The 23,564-nt window shown below is 36.6% G+C and overlaps 1 protein-coding gene across 4 annotated transcripts; it reads left to right on the forward strand.

The window, feature by feature from the left end:
- Positions 1 to 1,657: 1,657 nt before the first annotated feature.
- Positions 1,658 to 21,896, forward strand: LOC116735862 (alpha-2,8-sialyltransferase 8F). 4 transcript variants are annotated; one of them, XM_032588004.1, is made up of 9 exons: positions 1,663 to 2,171; positions 4,361 to 4,435; positions 4,516 to 4,590; positions 10,030 to 10,174; positions 11,195 to 11,307; positions 11,400 to 11,492; positions 11,570 to 12,036; positions 17,159 to 17,233; positions 17,364 to 17,438. In XM_032588004.1, the coding sequence occupies exons 1-8, from the start codon at positions 2,074 to 2,076 to the stop codon at positions 17,191 to 17,193; spliced, it is 1,101 nt and encodes a 366-aa protein (XP_032443895.1). In that variant the 5' UTR covers positions 1,663 to 2,073; the 3' UTR covers positions 17,194 to 17,233; positions 17,364 to 17,438. The 4 variants fall into 4 exon arrangements, with proteins under 4 accessions (XP_032443898.1, XP_032443895.1, XP_032443897.1 ...); XM_032588006.1 differs by lacking the exon at positions 4,516 to 4,590 and having other exon boundaries at positions 1,665 to 2,171; XM_032588007.1 differs by lacking the exons at positions 4,361 to 4,435; positions 4,516 to 4,590 and having other exon boundaries at positions 1,658 to 2,171.
- Positions 21,897 to 23,564: the final 1,668 nt, after the last annotated feature.

Genomic DNA, 23,564 nt, shown 5'->3' on the forward strand with positions numbered 1-23,564 from the left:
CCACTATCCATAATAACAGGAACAATGATATCTAGTTTCGATTAATCTGCCAAACTCAGTTTGTAACATTAAGCTCAATCTTGGGTTACTCATTGGGAAGTACCTTCCCACCCAAAATAGAGGCATTTTGTAAAAATCAACAAACATGGTTGTGATAGCAAAAGCAGAACAAAAATTGCTTGAATGTTGGGGTTCACAATAAAAGTTTAGAAATGTCCTGGTCAGATCTTTTTGTTCGAAACCTTTGATTATGAGTATTGGCCAGAACCAGGTCCCAATTCAATACTTTAAAAATACATTTAAAAAATGAAGAAGAGTAAAGAAACACATCCCTTATTTTTTTCAATTTTATCACTCTGATTTATAATTTAACACAGGAAAGAAAACATTGAGCAACATGAAAAACTATATTTACATTTGATTTACTATAATCCAGAGTGGAATCACCGGCGGCTTTGCGCATGCGTGATTCTGTTCTAATGTGAGTGTGGGTCTCCTTTCTGCTCGTCTACATTATTATCGGCGCTTTCCTGTTTGTTGGTAAAGTCTCCAATAAACGAGAGAAAGTTGCTAAATTTGTCACTAGTTGCTCCTTCCCCCCAAAAAAGTCATTGGAGGGGTGTGAAAAGTTGCTAACTACCGCGACAAAATCGTTAAATTGGCAACAGTTCTCCCGGTTCTCACACTTGAAGCTAATGCCGTGTTCTGCTTCGCTTTACGGCCGTCACTGCTGCAAAGTGCCGCGCATGTGTTTCGAGACGGTCTGACTCCGTACTGCCACATAATGGTAGTTAGTAACTATTATTATTCCTAGAATAAATGTACATATATATATCCGATCCCTAATTGGAACGTAACATTCGATTCCGACAAAGTCTAATAACATTTCTACTTCCAATTGACATTAAGTTAAGGAAATTTAATAGACTACAAAAGAGGCACATAAATTATTAGATTACAACAAAAATGTGGATCTGTAAACTATTGAATCAGAGGGGCTGAAAAAAAATGTGCGCCACATGTTTCAGATTTTATTTGCCAAAGAATTAAATACATTATTTTCTTTCCAATCCACAACTATGCCTTATTCTGTATTGGTCCTTCATAAAATCTCATTAAAATACCCTGAGGTTTGGGGTTGCATAGTGACAAAATGAGAAACTAACATTTGGGGTTTGTGCCTGCTTCTCTTCTCTTCACAGAAATGTAAGGCTATTTTTTTTTAACATAAACTGTTTCATTAGAAATGCTTTTCTCAATGATTTTAAGACTATTTTTTTATGAGAAGTGGTGACGGGGTGTGGTTTAAGCTCTGTTTAAGAATGTGAGGTTCAGGGAACAGTGCCAGAAGAGACTGACAAACACAGCGAGGAAATCCTGTGGTACACGCAGTATTATTCTTAAAAGCATGGAGTGGAGTAATCTGGAAAAACGACCCAAAGCAAAAAAAAGCTTTTCACATTAATACTTTTTAAAATCTTTCCAAGTCATGGTGATCTGCGAGTTTATTTTGACTGTGTTATCTTTTGACTCCTGACTACAACTAATGAAAAAACACAAGATGGATTCCTTTTGTTTATTAAATATTTTATCTTGGTGATTGATGCTTTAACCAATTCCTTGACAAGAGGCAAATTCAATGAGAGAAACTTAGGTCATATTTTCCTTTTACTCTCGCCAGTAAAAGGGAAATAAGTCTTGACTTCCTTCTGTTTGTTTGCTGGTGTCGATGCTTCCTCCCTTTGTTTATAGCAGTGGTGCTTTCATGCAGCTTTCACACAAATAGTAGACATGCAAATCATCTCAATGGCTGAAAACAAATCTTCCAAGAAAGAAGTGGCAGACCTGAAGGAACATCAGGAGACGGACATCGAATGCGATAGTTTGTAAATAAAAACAACGCAGAAAGGCAACACACTGGTGTTCCAGTACATGAGTTCATCCAAGAAATCCCAGGGGGCAGGGCGGTGGATACATGAGAAATTACAGCAGGCGTGTCAAGAGGCAGACATGTGAAACAGTCAGAGAAGGAGGCAGATCATGAAGAGGGCTGATGTGTAAGGTCAGACGAAGATGGGAGGCTTGAGGAGGCAGCTACTCAATTTGATGATCGGGCTCCTGTTTCTGGCGAGCCTGCTGACCACTTTCATGTGGTACATGCTGGACAACAAGTAAGTTGGCTTTGTCTTTGCTGTGAATGGATTCTGCTTGATTTTGACAAAAGTGGCGCACGATGCCTATGAGAACGATGCTCATCAAATCATCTTAATTTGCATACCTGATTTTTCAGCCAAGTATGCATAAGATTTTACTGATATTTTTTGTGTCTGTAACCTAAAGTGCAGCATAAGATGTTTTTTTTCTTTGAGAAACTGTTCAATTTGAGTCCTGCTGTTGAAGGATAGTTTGTTCTAAGTTTGCACAGCTTTTTAAAATGTTTTAAGTATTTTTCCACATTCAATCACTCTTTGTCGATTTAGCAATTTTAACACAACTTAAACACAAATGTGAAGGAAAAATTAATTAACAATGTTTAATTACTTTGAATTTACACTTTATGATGTTTTTATTAAAGGTTTGCACTCAGTTGCAGCTCAACAGGCTCTTCTGACCCTCCGCAAATAAGTGAAGAACAGGGTGTTCAGCAGTTAGAGATGTTAGATATGGCTAAGGTGACAAGCCTATTTTGTAGAAGTTCAGTTACTAGTATCTGTTGAGCCATCTGCAGAGAGGCCTTTTTGGAGAAACACATGTTTGGACACAGAAAGAAAGTAGAAGTTATCTATTTCGTTTCGTTTCTAAAAGGGTGTCTTATCCACAGGAAACACACAGAATATGTCCAAAGTTGAGCTGTGAATGTGTATGCATGCAACCCTGCTCAATTGAAACTTACAGATAAGTTACTTATAGATTTTTGCCTCACACTTGAGCCAGGGGTGTGATTACGTAATGTGTGATGCATCCTATGTAGATGAGGGGACGTTCAGCCCCAAGTCAGAACTCATCCGATTCTCACTGAGATGTGAGCTTTGTATGTTTCATATATACAGTATATACTATGTATATATATATATATATATATATATATGTGTATAAACTGTACAGTATATTCCTTTATTTAACCAGGTAAACCCCGTTGAGATTTAGATCTCATTTTCAAGAGGGACCTGGGCAAAAAAATTTGCAATACATAGCAACCTGGTTACAAGATAAAAACAATTAACACATATGCACAAGTATAAAACAATTTAAAAACAGTGACACTGTTTCATAGAATCTTGCTGCCTATCTTTAAGAACTGCTCAAAATAAGTCCAGTGAAGTCATTTCCGACATCTTAAGTTCAGACTGCAACTGATTCCACGCTGTGGGGGCTGCTTCCCTTTTCCAGTTTGAAAACGTGGGACATGCAGAAGAATAATGTTATTTATAGCGTAGAGAACGAGAACTGACAGCTCTCTGTAGGAGAGTGGATAAATGTGCTGGGGTTAGACGGAGGAAAGATTTATACATCAGGATCATTAAATGATTGTTTCTCCGTACACTTAAAGGAGGCCATTCAGCTTTTGCGTACAAATCACAATGATGTGTCAGACGTCTGCTACCGGTTATAAATCTTAAAGCGCAATGATACACAGTATTTAATGATTGAAGATATTTGGTCGAAGCATTCATATATAAAACATCTCCATAATCCAAAAGTGGCAGGAATGTTGCTGCTACCAATTTTCTTCTAGCTTTGAGTGTAAAACAAGATCCATTTCGATAATAAAACCCAATTTTCATTTTCAATGTCCGTAGTAGATTTGCTATGTGATTTTTAAAAGAGAGTGCATTATCTAGAATAAAACCAAGATATTTATAATTACTGACAAACTCAATTTGTGCTCCTACAGCAGTGGTAAGCAATAGGGAAGTTTCTGGTAGTTTTCTAGCATGTGAGAAAACCATGGTTTTCTCCATTTGCAAATGTTAATTAAAGCTGTGTTTGTTTTCTCCTAAAGCTGAAGTTTGGTCTCGAATTTCTCGAATTTTATGAAACTTAACACAAAGACTAGATTTAAAATGAAAACAAAAAAAACTGCAGAGATAAGAAAAAGAGAGGAGGGACGGCATTATTTCAAAATAGGTGATAAAGATACCACTTCATCAAGATCAAAAACAAAATCAAAGATGCTGACCATTCATGGAGACAGAAAATTCAGACAGGCTTAAACTAAAGTGAATAACATTTCATTTCGACTTTCGAAGGTTTGGCTTCTTCTCTAATCAATGATGAAACAGACTACATAGGAAAAACATTTGTTGAGGACTATGTTTGTCATTTTGGTGTTTTTTTTCCCCCCTCATTGGTGTCCCAGAAATTTGAAAATTCGCAGACACCTGCCCAAGATGAAAATCGTCCCCCGGTCTACTGATTCCTGCAAAAACTGTGGGTAAGAACTGTTGGAGCCTTGTTTTGTTTTGTTCCACTTCTGCTGTATACTTACGGAATCTCTTTATTCATTTGTTGCAGAGAGAGTATAAAGAAAGCATTAGATATTTACTACAAAACTTGGAGAAAGCAGGAGGACAGTTTCAAAAATTTTAGGTAAAAACCTCTTTTGTTAAATTGTTTTGTTGATTTTAGACATTTCCTTTACCTCGATTGTGAAAATAAACTGAGAGCCGAGTTTACGAGTATGTGTGAGGTGAGGACTCAGTTTTAGCTACTGGTCCTACTCTCACTGCTTAAGCTTGTCTTTAAAAAGTATTTAGAGATATGTAGCAACGAAAAAATCATTCAGCACAAAACAAGTCATTTTTCAGGGCAATATATCTATTATTTTTGGAAAAAACTAATCAAAGATTTGTAATGGATCTTGGCATATTCACGATTCAGCAGTCACAGATTTTTCTGCAGAAGGTAAATCCAAAGTATCTGAGTCTGAAGCTACTGACTCTCTCCAGTTGTCCTTGAGTAAAGGATGGGGCTGAGCACACAGCCTAGGGGCACGCCTGTGCAGAATGTGACTGTGGAGGAGGTAAGGAAGTTGACTTGGACATGCTGGGGACAGCTGGTTAAATAACTCCTTTATTGAATAACTCCAGGACCAACACAGTCCTGCTCTTAGTCTAGCTTCTCCACCAACTTGTCAGGGTTGAGTGAAAAGCTGAGCTCTTTCCATCAATGATGCATGCAGACTATTCTTCAATATCATCAACTGCTGACCCTGGTTTTTCCACGTCTTGTGAGAGCAAGCTTGTTTGTTTTCTGCAGTGAGCCATCTGGACAGAGCAATGGACCAAGTGGATGGCCCAAAGAGATTTCCATCTGCTTTCTGTATTTAGGTTCTGCTTTTTTTTTATTGCATCATTGTGGGATGTGAGTGTTTTTAAGCCTTTATCTAAATGTTCTCTTGTGAAACTTCCTCTCCATTTTGGTGAGCTTGTAGCAAATTATTGCCTATACTTGATTTAAAAAGACACATATAAGTTTTTTTTCCCACTGTCTGAACAAGTTAATGCAGACCAAACTTTTCTTGTTTTACGTCAGTTAGAATTACCAAAATTATTTCTATTTGCTAAATTTCAGAAAACATAGCGAGAGTATTCTCTAGATATTTTTTTGTAACTTTCCCCAAATTAGAGAGTTTTCACATGAAACCATTTTATCTCTGAACATAAAGCTGAAACCACACATGTACATACACTAAATAAAACGACACGCATTTGCATCAATGATGCATGCAGACTATTCTTCAGCATCATCAACTGCTGACACTGATTTCTCCAACTTTCTTGCTCGTTTTCTGGAGTGACCCATCTGCACAAGGCAATGGACCACTTGGATGACCCAAGACCTTTCTAATGTGAAGGTCTCTCATATTTAAATTATTATCATACACCCTAAGAGATTTCTATCTGCTTTCAAGACTCAATTCCTGTTTTCTTCCTGTGTTACTTCTCTATTTTTGAAACTTGAGAAAGTCTTAACGTTTTACTTATTCATTGCGTTATGAAACGTGGTTGTTGGTAAGCAGTTTGACTCCAGTCAGGTTACTTACCTGACAACTGAAACCAGATATTTACATGCAAACATGGAATAAAAAACACACAAAAAAAATTCTCACGGTCTGAGGGTAAGTCAGACCAAACTTTTCTTGTTTTAAGTTAGAATTAGCAAAATTATTTCTATTTGCTAAGTGCTAGAAAACATAGTGAGAACATTCTTTTTTGGAGATTTTTTGTAACGTTCCTTGAATTTAAATGTACACATTTGATCAGTATCAGGTATAATTGTCTTTTAAACTGTATGACTTGTGGAACTGGTCTAACTGATTCTGTTTCGTAGGTCGGCTCACTCGCACACATCTTTTCACATCTACCCACAACTTCTCCATCAGACTGGCATGAGCACTTTGTGATGGCCACACCAAAACGTTAACTTTGTTGTCCTTAAGTCACTTTGTAGCCACTTTGGAATACAGCCAAACTTGGGTGGTGTTAAAACTCCACCCAAGTTTTAACATCCTGGCTGATGTCTCTAGATGTTGCTTCAATATTTCCACATATAGTTCTTTCTTTCTGATGGCATCTATTATATGAAGTCTATCAGTTAGTCTCGCAGCAAAACAGCCTTACAGCATGACGTACAGTACTTCACAGTTAGGATGGGAAAAGCAACCATGTTTTTCCGCCAAATGTAACGATGGTCATGATAGCCAAACAGATCCACTTTAGTTTCAACAGACCACAGGACATGTCTCCAAAGATTAAGATTTTCACCCAGCATCTACACGACATCTCTGGCGTTTGTCCTGGGGTTAATCTGCACATTTTGAACCAAAACACATTCGTCTTTTGGACACAGAATCTGCCTCGTTCCTGGGCTGGCATGATGGACATTCCCATTATGTCTACACTTGTTTATAATTGTTTGAACGGATGAATGCGACACCTTCAAGTATCTGTAAATTGTTCCCAAAGATAAACCAGACTCGTGCAGTTCTTCATCATCTCTTGGCTGAATTATTTTGACTTTCCAATCGTGTCAAGCAAGAAAGCAGTGAGTTTAAAATACATCCACGTGTGATTCCAATTAACTGAAATGTGACAGTCTGTCACATTTGAGGAATAAAGCCCAAAAGATTTGACCCAACTTATACGTTTTAAAAGACAGTTATCCCTGATCCTTACCAAATGTAGACTGATGATGTCTGACTGATGTTGACTTAGAGCAGGGGTGTCAAACTCCAGTCCTCAAGGGCCGGTGCCCTGCAACTTTTAGATGTGCCTCTGCTGCACCACACCTGAATAGTATAATTAGATCATTAGCAAGGCTCTGCAGAACTGATCTACACAAGGAGGTAATTAAGCCATTTCATTCCAGCGTTTTGTACCTGTGGCTAGTGATGGTGAGATGAAGCCTCATGAGGCATTGAACCACTTGAGCCAACTGGTTCGAGAAAGGGTTCATTTCTTGAAGCTTCATGTGCACACGGAACCACCTACTGGCCAGGTGTATAATCACAGTCAGCTGTATCTTAACACGTGTGATGCATTGAATTTTTGTCTATTATGGCTCTTGGGAATGACTTCACAAAAGGTGTAGGACGAAATCATTTGTCTACATAAATTATGTATACACATATGTGTATAATAAAATATTGTTTGAATGTATCCTCTGTGTGTAATTATTCCCAAAATAGTAGTGTCATGTGATTTGGCATGTTGTGTAATAATGTTTTTCTGTAACTCTAGAAAAATGGCATGGGCTTAATCAGGCAGAGGACAGTGAAAGTGCTTGTGGAACTAGGGATGGGGTAGTGAATAGGCTAATGCTTGTGTAACTTGGATGATTTCATGCATTTTTATTAAGAAACAACAATTTCTCCACAGTTTTTGGTTTCAAACGATTTCTCTTTTTTGACACTACATGGATGAGGTGTTATTATTGTACCCCAACTCCTTGGAGCACAATAAACACCTCACCTTTACAGAAAATAAGAAACAGTGAAAAATACAGTTCCTCATAAGCAAACCTAATGCATCTGCAAATGTTCAGTTCACCTTACCTTGTTAGGGCTTATCAAATCAAAATGTTCCCACATAGGGGAAATCCTCCTCTTTCTCGCCGGCTCCATCCTACTCCTATCCTGTCCTCGCGCTCCTAAATCTCCTATCTATCTATCTCTCTCCTAAACTCTCCAAACACCAAACTAACTGTCTCAAACTAAATAACCACTATCCAAACTCTGCTATCCAAACTATCAAAACTCTATCTACTCTCTCAACTGACCGCAACTCGCCTACAACAACCCACATTTTGAATGGAGCCTGTGGGGTTTCTAAAGCTGTCAAACCCCGCGCCAAACTCTGAGCCACTTCCCAAAGCAGTCACGTAGTACAGCCGGGCAGCGAGGCTTCGGACGTCATCGTTTTCGGCTCCTCCCCTAAATGAAGCAAGCTTCGATACGCGCTTTACGGAAACGCCCCCTCCATTACTCGACACACGCCTCGAAGCCTTGGCACATCACGTAACATCACTACCTGTGGCACAGCTTAAAACTGCAGGCAGCGGCCCTTGAGGACTGGAGTTTGACACCTGTGACTTAGAGTGTTTAGCTTTTCTCCATAAGTTCTACAAAGGCATTAACCTCTGTCCTTCTCTGTCTTAAGCTTCTGTAGATTGTGATGTCTCACGCTTTCAGTGGACTCATTGTCTGTCATGTTCCTACGCTACCATATATACTGAATTCTGTTTTTTGAAGTGAGAGTATCTGGTTTTCAAGCTGAAACCTTTTGGTTTCTCCAGGAATCTTAGAATCCTTATTTACACTCTTCTATTCGAATCTTGTCAGATGGATTGTGTCTTCCTAGCTAGACAGAAAACCCCACCCTTTACAAAGTAGACTTGAACATGAGGATGATAAACCTTGAGGAGAGACATTTGAGCATCATAGTAAGGCAGATATATTGTATAGTTTTAGTTTATCATATACCAAACACCATGGAATGATGGCTCTGATTTCTGCAAGATCCATTTTCACGTGAGACATCCAGAAGGCAGAGGGGGAACCATTGTATTCTCTGAGGTAGTTAAATAACTCATTGAAACGTACCAACTCAATGAATCGGCTCATGTTACATACAACGTAACATGAGCTGAAGTCTGAAGTATGCTTGCCCCAGGGTTTCCTAAAACCTGGACTGTGATACTTAGTCACACAGGCTGCCAATTTCTTGCAGTGTCTCTTCAAAGTAAATGAGATCTTCAGGATGATTCTCTTCTAATCAGGGATAAAACTATTTCCAGGCTAGTGTCAGGAAAGCCTTACAGATTGGTTTGTGGAGACATTTTGCTCTGTTATATCTGTGACCATCAACAACCCCGGTGATTGAATAAGATTTGTTATGTCGTGTTATTTAAAAAGACTGTGCTGAGTCATACTGGGTCATATGTGATTACTTTATTCCAGGATCGACAAATTTCACATAATTAGTAACATAGAATCTAGTAGCTATGTGTGATTTTATATCAGGATATTCATTTGTTTTAGGACTTTTAATACCGACGATGCACTAATTTGTACTTGCTTTGACAGCCGATGACTTAAGGCAAGTTCAAATAACTTACTTACATTAACTAATAGCTATGTGATAGAAATTATCTACTAAAGTGAGTTTACTTAGTTATTTTCATCTTATTAGAATCATGTCCTGTAAACTAATCTGTAAATTAAATTATATTTGAGCATCCTACAGCATCCTATAAAAATGACTAACTGCAAAAAATAAACTTATATGGAATGGTTTAAGTACATAGATTTTGTTCCTGAAAAACCCACGACTGCTTCACTTATTCCTTTAAAAAAATGTAAAACTTCATTAAAAACATCCATCTTCCACTTGCTTTGAGCTAGCCTGCCTCCAGCAGCAGATAGAGTGGTGTAGTCTGTCACTGGGCTCGTTAACGTGTGTTGTTTGACTTTACAATGCTTGATTTTCCATTATACATGCAATGAATAGAGTCCTTGTTATTCCCCAGTCAGCAGCTGAGCAGCAGGTGCCATGGGTTAGATAAAGCCATCATTAGCCAAATGAACACTCCACTGGGATCGAAGCTTGTTTATGATGGGGAAAAGAAGAGGACAGCTCAAATAAATGCAGAGCTCTTCAGCACCTTCCCAAAGGTGAGTTATTTCTGTTTCTTTAATGTTGTTAAAATACAAACAACATATATGTTGAGGAAAGCTTTCAATAGACTTTTCTAAACCACTGTCAGCACACAGGCATTGATATATATTACTGGATTTGTCAATATACCAATAATTAATCAATAATTTAGTTTTACATAATTGCCGCTGTTAAAATTAGGGTAAAAAATCAGCTTTACTATGGCTTCTATACTCTATGAAGTATTTCATCCTGATTGTTATGAATGTCGCCACGTTTTACAAAGTCCAGTGTTTGTCGTCTATTAAACTTTTTAAAAATTACCATCGCTCCAGTGTACCACAACAAACGGAAAGTAACGCAGATAAGCAGGTGTAATACATCTTTAAATCATTTGTATTCTGCTTTTTCTCGCTCTCTTTGTCAGCTTTAATCTACATGCAGCCCACAAATTAGAGATTAGGTTCAAGTGTATCAAGAACATCAACACCAAAAACCACAAAAACATTTTTCACACAAAAAATACATAAAAATCCCAAACAGAACATTCAGTTTGTTACAGTTTAATATTTTACGATTATTTCACTTATAGGAACAAATTTTTTCCCATTTTATGAGTGAAAAAATCCTGCCAATGGAAGTAGTACTTTTAAAATCGATATTAATGAATTATTTGCTTAAAACAAAGTCCTATAACTTGGTGGAAAGTTATTTTAAAGTTAGCTTTGTCCTAAACTAAGTGTACTAAGATATTTGCACCACAACTGGGCCAGATATACTTGGTAAGATTTGGTGTTTTTGCAATGTGGCTACAACAATGTACAAGTATGAATTATAAACATTCCATCAAAATTGATGAGGAAACAAAGAATCGGTGAAAGTACAACTAAACATAAAAAAACAGAGTTTAGTTAAAACCAAGCTCAATGACAAAAACAACTAAAATTGAAAAATATCAACAAATACTTTCAACACTTCTTTCCATACAGCAATGTACATTTCCATATCATGATTTAATCTTTAAATTTTGATTCCAGGTTAGTCCTTTCTCAAACAAAACAATGGCCTCTTGTGCCGTTGTTGGGAACGGCGGCATCCTGGCAAACAGCCAATGTGGAAAAATGATTGATTCAGCGGAGTTTGTCATCAGGTGAGAAAGATGTTCCAGTTTAGATACTGTATAATTATTGTTATGCTGCATAAATTCCATTTAACAGCATCTGTGTTTATTTTGCATCTAAGGTGTAACCTACCTCCTGTTTCAGACGGATATGAGAAACATGTGGGTAGTAAAACAAACCTTGTGACAGTGAACCCGAGCATCCTCTTAGATAAGTGAGCGAGTTTATGAATTTAAGAGGTAATTTTGTCATATACAACCACCTGTCTTCATATGTGTTTTATGGCTGTAGGTATGGGTCTCTAATGACACGCCGGCGTCCTTTTGTGGAGAAGCTGCATAACTATGGTGACTCCATGATGCTTCTTCCTGCCTTTTCCTTTGGCATGAACACTCCTGTGTCTCTACGGGCTTTCTACACCGTTGAGGACTTTAAAAGTCCCATCCGGCCTCTTTTCCTGAACCCACAGTACCTTGAGAGTCTGGACGTCTTCTGGAAATCTCAGGGCGTGAAGGCGCATCGGCTCAGCAGTGGCATTATGATGATCAGCCTGGCGCTGGAAATTTGTGACAATGTGCACCTGTACGGATTCTGGCCCTTCAGTATTCACCCACACAGCTTCCAAGACTTGAGTAACCATTACTATGATGATAAACAAGATAAAAAGAACTTCCATGCCATGCCAGTGGAGTTCAACCTACTGCTGAAACTGCACACACAAGGTGTGTTACATCTACACTTGGGGGACTGTGAACCAGGTGATTATTATTAGCCTTGGAGGAAGATTTTAAAAAGATCCATCTATCAAGACATGTAATCTTCTTTTGAATGAAAGGTTTTTATGATAAGATAGATGGCACACACCCAGTGGAAACATAAGCTTTCTGTAAATTGTGTGAAATTCCACTGCCAAGACACGGTTTAGTTTCTTGAAGATTGGAAAACTTTGGATAATTTTTATATACGTAGAGTCTATAATGGTGACAAAAAACCCTGTCAATGTCTACTCAGGTTTGTGCCTTTAAAGCAGTGGTTCTTAACCTTGTTTGAGGAACCGAACCCACCAGTTTCATATGCACATTCACCGAACCCTTCTTTAGTGATAAATCAAATATGATTTTTTTCCAAATTCAAGACATAGGTATATGTTTTTTTACTGGTACACAAAATGAACTGTGCATGAACATCACCTTCATCAAAGAACAAAACCAACACAACTCACAACAAATTACATACCGGCAAATCAGTGTGACTGGATTAAAATATTAAGAAAGAAACCACACAACGTACGACTACGACAGTCACACAGTGACTACTGAGCACACTAAATTCCCTGCAGCACTGATTGGCCAATTAATGTAACGTGATCATCTGCAGCAAGTGATGGCCAAGCGGGGCGTGTCATCACAAATTTACATAATGAGTCGGGTGTGTCTTGATCTCTGTGGCGGAGGCTCCGCCGAACCCCTGAAACAGACTCACCGAACCCCTAGGGTTCGATCGAACCCCGATTAAGAACCACTGCTTTAAAGGGAATGTATTATGAAAAATTTACATTTTGCACATTTTTGTACTTCCATATGGGTTTTTACTGCTTTTAAAAAATGTCCAAGCACTAAAAAAAAAACCATCCAGCTGTTTTTTGGCAATAAGTTAATGTTTTTCGGTGTTTGAAATATAAGAAGTTTCAAAAAACTTCCAGAATGTAAAGTAACAACTCAGCAGGAACAGTTACCTAGCAACCACTGCCCAGCCTGCTCCTAGCAACCCAAGCGGAACTCCTGCATGCTTGATCAACTGGTTTTACCTCTATATGCGCTGTTTTGTCTTGTCCAAAACACTTGGAAAAGACAAATGTTTTGTTGTTGACTTACCATTCAGAAACCACTTGCTGTATTCTTGTTGGCTGTACATGAGGCTCTACTAATGCTTTTCAAAGATGTAAAGTTGTATAATTAAGCACCTGCTTGCATCCATTTTCACTTGAGTGTGAACTTTGTGTTGGGGGATGTAGCCATTCTGAAAGGAGCTCAAAATATTCAGAACTGTCCAGACTGAAATCTCATTATCTAAAAATGACATTATAAAAAAGGCATTTATCATGTTTTGTGTAGTGCATAGACCTACCCTAACCTGTTTAAATGATAGGGCACTTTTAAACAGTTGCAGGTTCCACAAATAAAATGCAATAATAATATTTCTATAAGTGCCTGACCTCTTGTGGATGGAAAAAATGGAAAAAACAGTAATGAGCCTTCATGGCTGATGAAACAAAAGTACTCCAACAGGGCATCAATTATTCTCTAAAATTGAATAGCATTTCCCCCCTAATAAATTAAATAATTTCAAAATTACTTTTGAAACTTTCTCTTACTCAGGTCATTTTTGTCTGATTATTTGATTATTTGAACTATATTAGTTAAGTGTGTTTGTTTTGGTGGAATAAATCAAATTTCTTTTGGGGAAAATAAAGCAAAGCTGAATGTTCAAACTTATTTTGCATATCTATTTATATTGTCTATACTTATATTTACATCTAAGTGGAGAAAAACACATTGCATGTATCTCCCATTAGCCAAACTCAAGAAGGTTAGATTGAGCAAAAGGCTCTTGCCTAAGGAGGGAGTATGAGTTTTTCCTTTTATATCAAATTTTTTACAGCACAGAGCATTGAAAAAAATGGAGATTTAATTATTAATTTGAACAAGCTATGATCACTATGAACTCAGAATCTCAGGGCAAAATTCAGAGGCGGGAATGAAGCTTTACTTTATGCAAAAGGTGCAACAAACTTTAAAAATGGTAGTTATTTTTAATTTACAACAGTAGGTGGCGCTATTTGCTGCTCAGAGAGATGGCTTGACATGGAGAGACTCACAATATAGAGATTTAAGTGTTAAATTAAAAAGAATGGTTTATAGTTTCTGATCATAAAGTTTCTCTGTATTTATAACACTTGTCTCAAATATTTGCAGTCACTTTGTGTTTAGACAAGTGTCAAAATTACACAGATCTATTTAAACAGCCAAGCCCATTATTCTAAGGAACACTAAACATTATGATGGTGGCGGTGGATCAAGACCTGTTGTTAAATCTATACTGAGCCAGATGAAATTATTAGATGTTAAAGTGGTAGCATTATGTCTGAAACATTCCCTTCCATCACAAATTTGTTTGTATTTCAGCTGAATTTTACAGGTTTATTAAGTTTCACAAACTTGGATTTTTAACAGTTTTTAAGTCAGTGTGACACGTGTACACTGAATTAGGGTATTTTGCTTGAGTATTTTTATGTGGGTATTTTAAGCTCAGCCGACGCTCATCTTCTTCATTTGAATGCTGCTAGTTAACAAAATGCAGTTTCCCCAATGTCATGGAATGATGTGATATGTCTGCATTTATTAAAAAATGAACTTTGTCAAAAGATTTCAAGAGTGACTCACTTACCCAAGTAAGTTGCCAAAAAACAAACAAACCTAAAATAGCTTCCAAATACTGTTGGGGAGAGCGGCATTCATCGAGTCCAACCAGATATTCAGGAAACAGTTTGGAATGAGATAAAAGAAAACAAAATTCTTTATCTCGTCTAATTGTTTTGTATTTAAATAATTTGGTCTTCCGATGGCTCACAATTTTTTTGTGATTTTAAATTTTTAATTTAACATTAACTATACGTAAAATGTACACCAGAGATTAAGCAATGACAACAGTTAAACATTAAGCTGGAATGAAGCCTGTGTGTTTTTTATGCGTTCTCACAGCAGTTTTTCTGGGGGGAGGAGGAATTTGCATGAAATCATCTGAGGTGTGACACCGCGTACAAGAACAGCTTCAAAATTTTCCAATGCAGAAAAGCAGACGGAAGGTGAGGGGACTATCTGGAAAAGTTCGCAGGAAGGGACAAAAAGGATGAGGGGAAGGATTTTCACTTCAATCATCTTCATTGGGAGTTTGCTGACTCTGGTGTGGTACTTACAGGACATCAGGTAGGCAACTTTTAACATTTTAGAAGACAAAAACACATTTTTCTGTGACAAAAAATGCTTAGGTTTTTTAACCGTATCCACACAAACATCATTTTTTATTTCCGTGATTAGAAATTCAGTTTCTTCTTCTCTGATTAACAGTTGTTCTTTGAAGCGAAATAAACAAACATACTTCAGGAATATTTTCAGGGAAAAAAAAAGCAACTTTTTTTTATTATCACTGTAATAATGCTACTGTAACTTTCAGAAAGTTTTTGTAGAAATTGCATAAAATATAACATTTTGACAGAAAATAATTTCTGAACTACTTGAATAATGCAATCTAAATTGTTTACAAATAGGCTGTGGTGGATAAAGTACTCAGTTTCACTACTTCAGTCAAAGTACTGCTAGTCAAATATTAATCCAATAAAAGTAAAAGTACTGAATTATGAGTTTTGAAAAATACATACGTTTTGAAAGAGAATTGGAGAATTTTGAAGCTGTTCCTGTACGCGGAGTCACACCTCAGACAATTTTGTACAACTCCCCCCTCCTTCCAGAAAACCTGCCGTGAGAACGCAAAAAACCACACAGGCTTCATTCCAGCTTAATGTTTAACTATTGTCATTGCTTAATCTCTGGTGTACATTTCACATATAGTTAATGTTAAATTTAAAAAATTGTGAGCCATGAGAAGATCAAATTATTTAAATGTTTAGTTATTTAACAATGCATTTCACTTGAGGGTTGTTGAAAAAATTTGGGTAAATTGTCTGTTATATATTGGACAGAATAGTACAGTAAATGTAAATATTATTATTATTAATTATAATAATAATAATAATAATAATAATAATAATAATAATAAATACTTCTGCAAATACTCAGACGTTTTACAATTTCATGCATTTTCCATTCACTTCCTCACTACCAGTAAGTAGGTGGAAGTGTGGTTGTAATTCTTAACCTACAATCACACCAACATATTTATTAATAAGGAAGTTGGGTTTAGTGTTCTCCCTGGGACACAATGAGAATTTTGGACTTGAATCAGCAGCGTTCTGGTTGCAGGATAAGTACCTAGCCCTTCTACCAGTGAAATAGATAGATAGATAGATAGATAGATAGATAGATAGATAGATAGATAGATAGATAGATAGATAGATAGATAGATAGATAGATAGATAGCATTTATTGTCATTGAACAGAATTCAACGAAATTTCCATTGCAGTGTTCCTAATCATACCTGTTTTACAAGAACTGTCAAACTCAGCTACGCTCCATAAAGCCTCTACTTAAAGGAAAATAGTAAAAAATGTTTTGCAAACAGTCATGAGGGACTCATTCAGAAACTCTAAGCCGCATGTCATGCTCAGCTTTAGTTGGTATTTGAAATCTGCAAACCAGTTCTTTTAAAAGAAAATAACATTTGCTACAGTAACCTAGAAACACTTTTGCACAAATAAAATTCAACAAAGTGTATTTGGTAGAAATTCATCAATAGAATGAATTGACTAAAGTCTTAAATGAGATTAATCCATGTTAGAATCAGAAGCATTAATCAGGGAACACTTCCATGAGTAAGTTTGTCTGCAGCAAAAAGTTTTTTATTTCAACCAATTCAAACATTGGTGGGTTGCATAAAGATGTTTGTAATTGTGTAATGCTTTATTCAGTGAAATGTGCTAATAAAAGTAATTAGGCTATATTACCAAAGATGTTAGTACTCTAAGTACTTAAAAGTTAGAAAATCTTCTCTGTAACTGTCAGAGCTGGTGAATGGAAAATAATAGTTCTTTTTATATAACAGCTAAAAATCGCAGAATTTCTGACAAATGAAATGTGTGTGAATGTGTTAATCATTTTGCTGATATTTTTTCTGCCTTTTCTCTTTTTGGATATCTATCACAGCAATGGGGAAAGTAACCAAAACCAGCATAAGATGAGAAGCGCACCTAACACCATTGCTTCATGTAAAAACTGCGGGTGAGAAAAGAAACATCTGCAGTTATTTACTTTAGCAGTCTCTTTGTTCATGTCAGAGTGAAATCAAGATACGTTATCACTATGGAAAATAACAGCTTACTTTGTTGTTGAATGTGTCTTGGTTTTCCAGAGAGAAAATTAAGCAGGCATTAGAGATATACTCTGAAACCTGGACAAAACAAGATTTCAACTATGAAAAATTCAGGTAAGGACTTTTTCTATCGCCTCATTATGTCATTGTAAATTAATGAACTTGGCTGTAGTTAATATACCCCAAAAGAGAAAGTTTAACATGGCTTTTTATGATTTCACAGGTTGGACCTCAGAGTGAACGTCAATGGTTTTGATGAAGCCATCATAACCCAGACGAACACTCCAGTGGGATCCAGGCTTGTTTATGATGGTGAGAGGAAGAGGATTTTGAATGTGACCCAAGAGATTTATGATTTATTTCCAAAAGTAAGTTGTTTTCTTACAACACATCATGTCTTGAACATCATGGTTCTTTCGTTTTTCTTTAATATTCTTCCTTTAGAAACAACAGAGCCATCTCTACCCTCTTTGGTGACATGGGAGAGATAATGGTTTAATGTGAATTTATTGGCACATTAAAAGTCTCCCAGATCTCTTCTTTTGTTGGTGTGCCATCTAGATAGATTACAAAGTCCTATCTAAGTCCTATCTTTCACCCTTATCAAAGATAGAACTTTGATAAGGGTTTAGTTCAATAGTTTATAGAGCAAAAACCACACAGTCATAGTCCTTCAACAAACTATTCCTGACAAGTTCCCAGCATTCAACAAGCTACAAACTAAAAATCACAAACATGGCAGGGACAAAGCTGTTAAAAACAAATATTTACATCAGGTCTATTTCTCACCAGTAATACAAGATGATCCAATCACATAATCTCCCTCTAAGTTTTTTTTTTAGAATATTTAAATGACAAAATAATAATTTTTAGAAGAATTCTTGTAGCCTAATAACTAAGACAATAGGAAACAAAACTAAGACTAGAAACAGATTATTTTGCGAGACATTTTGGCGGGGAGAACAGCAGTTAAGTTGGAAGGTAAAGATTAATGTTGAGTATTTATGTTTATCTTTCACTTAAAAATATTGATACAGTTCCAGTGTGGCCAGTAGATTGAATGACTGACTGACTGATAAATTTGTATTTATAAGGGTGTAGTTCAATAGACTAAACATTTATAGTCTATTGAACTATAGACTATAGGGTTTATTTATTGTAAAAGAAAATAAAACCAAAAGAAAAACGCAAACCTGTCTGCTATGTGAGGTGGGGACAAAATGAAGAAGGTTAACTATGTTAGCCACTTATTTGTTTTATCCATAGTAAAATGTTTTTTCTAAAAGTTTTTGTTGGTTAAACACGCAATGTCGACAAACATTTCAAACAAACCTTTTCTAGTCTTTCTAGACTAACCTAGAAAAGACTAACTTAGAAAAAGTCATCCTTTTGTTCCAGGCAAACGAAATGTTTGTCGACATTGTGTGTTTAAACAACAAAAACTTTTGTTGGTTAAACAAAAGACCGACTTAGAAAAAGTATTCCTTTTCTTTTCTTAAGGTCAGCCCTTTCTAGGATTCTACACTTGCATCTGAGCACTTTCTGTTTTGCAGTCAGTTTCCATTGAGCTCGTCGGTTTTCTAAAGCAGTCCTACTTTTCTGATTTTGAAAAGACAGAATATCTCAAACGACGTGCAGTGAATAACATCAAAAGCGTTCTATACACGTCAAACAAGCATAAATCAAGTCCATACATCCTTTTCTTTTGTTTACTGTGACATAATGTCAACATTTCAATTGTCAGGAAATGTTGTTTGGATTGATGAAAACCGCTTTCTTGCTATATGAGCTATGCAGATAATAGGGACCAGTCAGGTGCCACTGAGCAGACCACTGCTGTTTTCTTCAGCTGAAATTGGATCAAGCACCAAAATGACTGAAGCGAGTTTCTTTTCTAATATATTACCTTATTAGATTAGAAATATGCATTAAATGGAATTGGAATTTGGAGTGATAAAGTCCAGGGTTTTATTAACATTGTTGCAAATTAAATAATGTCTCTTGAGGGTGTCTAGAAAAGCTGAGCGGTGCTTTTCTGATCACAGTCAATTTATGATTTTTGGCAGAGAAAGGTGGAGTTGTGGATGCTGTAAACCAGCAGCTTTACTCTGCTGGATCATGCAAAGATGCTGGGAAAATAAGTTACTTTAAATCTTACCCCACGGGGTTTCTGTCATGTAATGTTTCACTCATAATTGATTTCTAAATCCTCAACATGTAGTTGATTTTCCCCAACACCTCACTCCTCTGGCTGAATGGTGCAAAATTAACCAAAAGACAATAAAGTTAATGAAAAAAATTCTTTCTGGACTTAAAGTTATTGTTTATTTCGTCATACCTTGACATTTATTTTTTACCATCAGTGTTTCTATCTATTTACTGTTTATATTAGGTTGAGGTTTCTTTCCACCATTTTTCATTCTCTTTCTTTATCGTTCACATTCCCTCTGTGTGTCAGCTTTCATCCCTTCCCAGCTCCTCTGGTTTTCCTGTCATTTCACTAAGCCTTCCTCGATATGCATAGCTCCCTCTCTTCATTGCTCCTTCCTGGATCCTTTCTTTATCTTATCTCTACTCTTGTCTCCCACTCCCTTGTTTATTAGCACTTTTTTGTTCAACATACGTTCCTTACCCATGTTTCCAAGTACTATCCATGTAACACTGTCATTGTAAAGAACGGCCTTGCTCTTAGTCTTTTCACTTGCTTCCCGTCCAAAGTCAAACACGCAAGGAGTGAAACGCCCTACATACATTGCAGATTTAAAGGGACAGCATTTTGTAAAATTAACTTTTTTTTGTCAAATTAACAACCATTCTGGTTGCCGTGGTATATTGCAAAACACCTGGCTGGATCTGGTCTTCATACAACAAAATAAATAAATACATAGGTCATTAGTGTTGTGTCATCATTATTTACACCTGTGAATTATGTGTCTCTGGCAATCGTGTGATGGACTGGTGGCCTGTTCACGCTATAACTTGCGCCTCATTTGCAGATCCCTGAACGCAACGTGATGTATTTTATGATTTCAGGGTCATCCTTTCTCAAATAAAAGATGGGACACATGTGCTGTTATCGGGAATGGTGGGATCGTGGCAAACAGCAGCTGTGGAAAAATGATCAATTCAGCTGATTTTGTCATCAGGTGAGAAAAATGTTGAAAACAAAATCTGTCATATCTGAAAACTGCCATATCTGAATTCATGTTTGTTCAGGTGTAACCTGCCTCCTTTGTCAGACGGATATGAGAAAGACGTTGGTACCAAGACAAACCTTGTAACGGCAAACCCAACCATTCTCTTTAAAAAGTGAGTAGATAAGCCACTAAGGTTATTTTGTCATCTTAAAAACATCACTGATTGGTTTTTTTCACATTATATTTATATTTGTAGGTTTGAGTCTCTAGTAGGACGTCGACGTCCGCTAATGGAAAAGCTGAGTAGCTACGGCAACTCGATGCTGCTCCTTCCTGCCTTCTCCTTTGGCATGAATACAGCTGTTTGCATGCGAACTCTTTACACCATTCAGGACTTTGAATCTGCCATCCAACCTGTCTTCATCAACCCTGAATACCTCATTAAACTCTCTAAATTCTGGCACGCACACGGGCTGAAAGAAGCACGGCTCAGCACCGGAGTCATGATGACAAGTCTGGCATTGGAGCTTTGTGACGACGTGCATCTTTATGGATTTTGGCCATTTGGTATTCATCCATTCAACTTCAAAAACCTGACTAATCACTATTACGATGACATGAAACCAAACACCAATTTTCACTCCATGCCAGTTGAGTTCAGCATACTCCTCCAATTACACAGAAATGGTGTGCTACGCCTACACCTTGGGGACTGTCAATAAGATGATTAGAAGTTACATAAAGGAGAGCAAGTTCTTGTTTTGTAAATACAGGATGGCAATGACTGAGACGCTTAATCCTGTTGAGAGAAAGGGATTGGATGTACAAAAGGTTTCTGGGAACTGTCTTCTCTAAGCAGGTTATTTAAAATACAATAATACACTATCTATTCAAATAAGGTGAGCTCTGTTTATATTTATTATTGTAAATGACCAAAACGGCATTGAAACAAACTGACCACTATTGAGAAAAAGGGTAACTAGTCACTTGCTTACACTATGGCAGGAATCAACTTTTTTGGTTGTATCAGAATGGTATTGAGTCTTATATTTATTTGGGGAAATATTGCTTTTATGTTGCAATCCACAAAATAAAAATCACTTTTACTGGTCATAATGGGTCCTGTGATGTAACCCGCCTCTTGTCCAATGACTGCTGGAGATCGGCTGCAAGGTAATCTAACTCTTTCCAACACAACAGTAGAGTTGGTGAGAGTCAAAGTGCATAACATTTGCCATAATTTTGAAAAAAAGAACATTTGAAAAGCATTTGGGTCACCTTTTGTTTTTTTAATTTGTGCTTATTAGTTGTTTCATGTCTGTTGTTGACAAAGAGTGGCAGGCATGTCACTGGAATTTACTTTCCTATTCATATGTACTATTAAGTGCCAATAAAGAAACGTTTCTGCGCTATAAAAGCTTAAAAATTCACCACACTAAAGTGTCACTCCAAGTGGTTACTGATTTGAAGAATTACTGGTAATCCAACTGGTTTTCTTGATGTCCCACATGATTGAAACAACAAAAGTTTTTATGTCTTTTTATTGCACAAACCTTTTATTCAATGCACAAAAGGTTTTTTTATGCAAACAATAGCAAATTTTATTATTATTTTGTATCTTTTATCTGCATGCTTCTACCCCAGACTGAGGAATAATTAAAATGTACCACGTACTCCTTTAAATAAGCGATCCGCTTCCTGGTTCCAATTTACTTTCATGTCCAAATGTACGCTTTAAGTCCCAGGTAAACACACTAAAGTCCTAAGTCGAGTTCAATTCTCAAACTTCAAATTCTAAGAATGTAACAAGTTATTTCACTAAATTTATCATTTAATCACAGAATAATTATCGTTTTGAATACTTATAAATTATTTTTAAAAGCTGCGTTTACAATACAGCTGTAAAAATATATTTACTTCCTGATCAAGTTGATTTTACTAGAAATGAAAGTGGTGCTGCCATCTGCCAGTTAGGATGCACTGATTTTGTTTAGATTTAGGTTCAACATTTCATAGAGAGTCCTGCTGTGAGCACAAAATAATCAGAGGAAATAGTTTAATTTGAACAAAAGAAAGTCTGTGTTATGCTAACATCTGATTCAAAAGCCAATTTGTAATCCTTCCCGAGTACACTTGAGTCAGAACATGTTACTTTACACTCCCCATGATTGAATGAAACGTAACATAAACCATTCATTAGTTACTTTATTGGCTCTGACTCATCATTCTTTGTGTAAGATTAAGTTAAATGCAAGCTAGCTGTTTTTTTCTCTCTACTAAACGTAACAGCAATTTGTTTTGGTATAAAATTGAGTCTAAAGTGATTAAGTTTGTGACTGAAGTTTAACAAGTTTTCAAGTCTAACAGCTCAAGTCCACTCCTCTGCTAGAAAGGCTTTCAAAGAAATTACAATTTCAATTTGCTTTTGCCACCACACTTGGAGACTGAGGCCCCTTCCAAACTGTAAAGTTTTTTTTTTGTTGCTAAAACTGGAACGTTTTTAACCTTTTGTGCATCGCGCCTTCACAAAGATGGCGGCTTATGTGGGCCTTTTAATAAACCAGTTCCTGAGTGGACAGAGAAAACGCCTCTGTTGTGAATCATTAGTCCAACCAGTAACTTGGCATATAACTTTTTAAAAAAATCATAAAAACAACAATGGTGGATCACATATCTGTGCTTGTGCTGCCTCACTCTTTTAACCTCATTAAAGTTTTGACAGCAGCTGCAAAAAGTTTTACAAGAGACTCAACTCATGCTTTGTTGTTCGCCATTCATGTTTTCTTGTACGTACCACTAACTTCATATGGAGGCTTTAGTGCCACTTTCAGGTAAAAATGATGTTTTGGGAAACTTTGTGTATTTCCATGTAATTTAAAACATTTCTGAAAATGGTGCCATGTGTTCAACCACTCATTTTGGAAAAAATACATTCCCTTGTGGACAGGGCCAAATGTTTGGTAGCACAAAGTTTAGAGGCATGAAATAAAGGATGGACATGACACAAGCACGTCAGTGTTATTCTCAATAAGCAGGATAACCATTCAAAATGCCAAATTAACACAAACATTCTCCATATCTGGTGGATCTGTCAGTTTTCAAC

Source organism: Xiphophorus hellerii, chromosome 16, assembly GCF_003331165.1.
Source record: "Xiphophorus hellerii strain 12219 chromosome 16, Xiphophorus_hellerii-4.1, whole genome shotgun sequence".
Taxonomy (NCBI): Eukaryota; Metazoa; Chordata; class Actinopteri; order Cyprinodontiformes; family Poeciliidae; genus Xiphophorus; species Xiphophorus hellerii.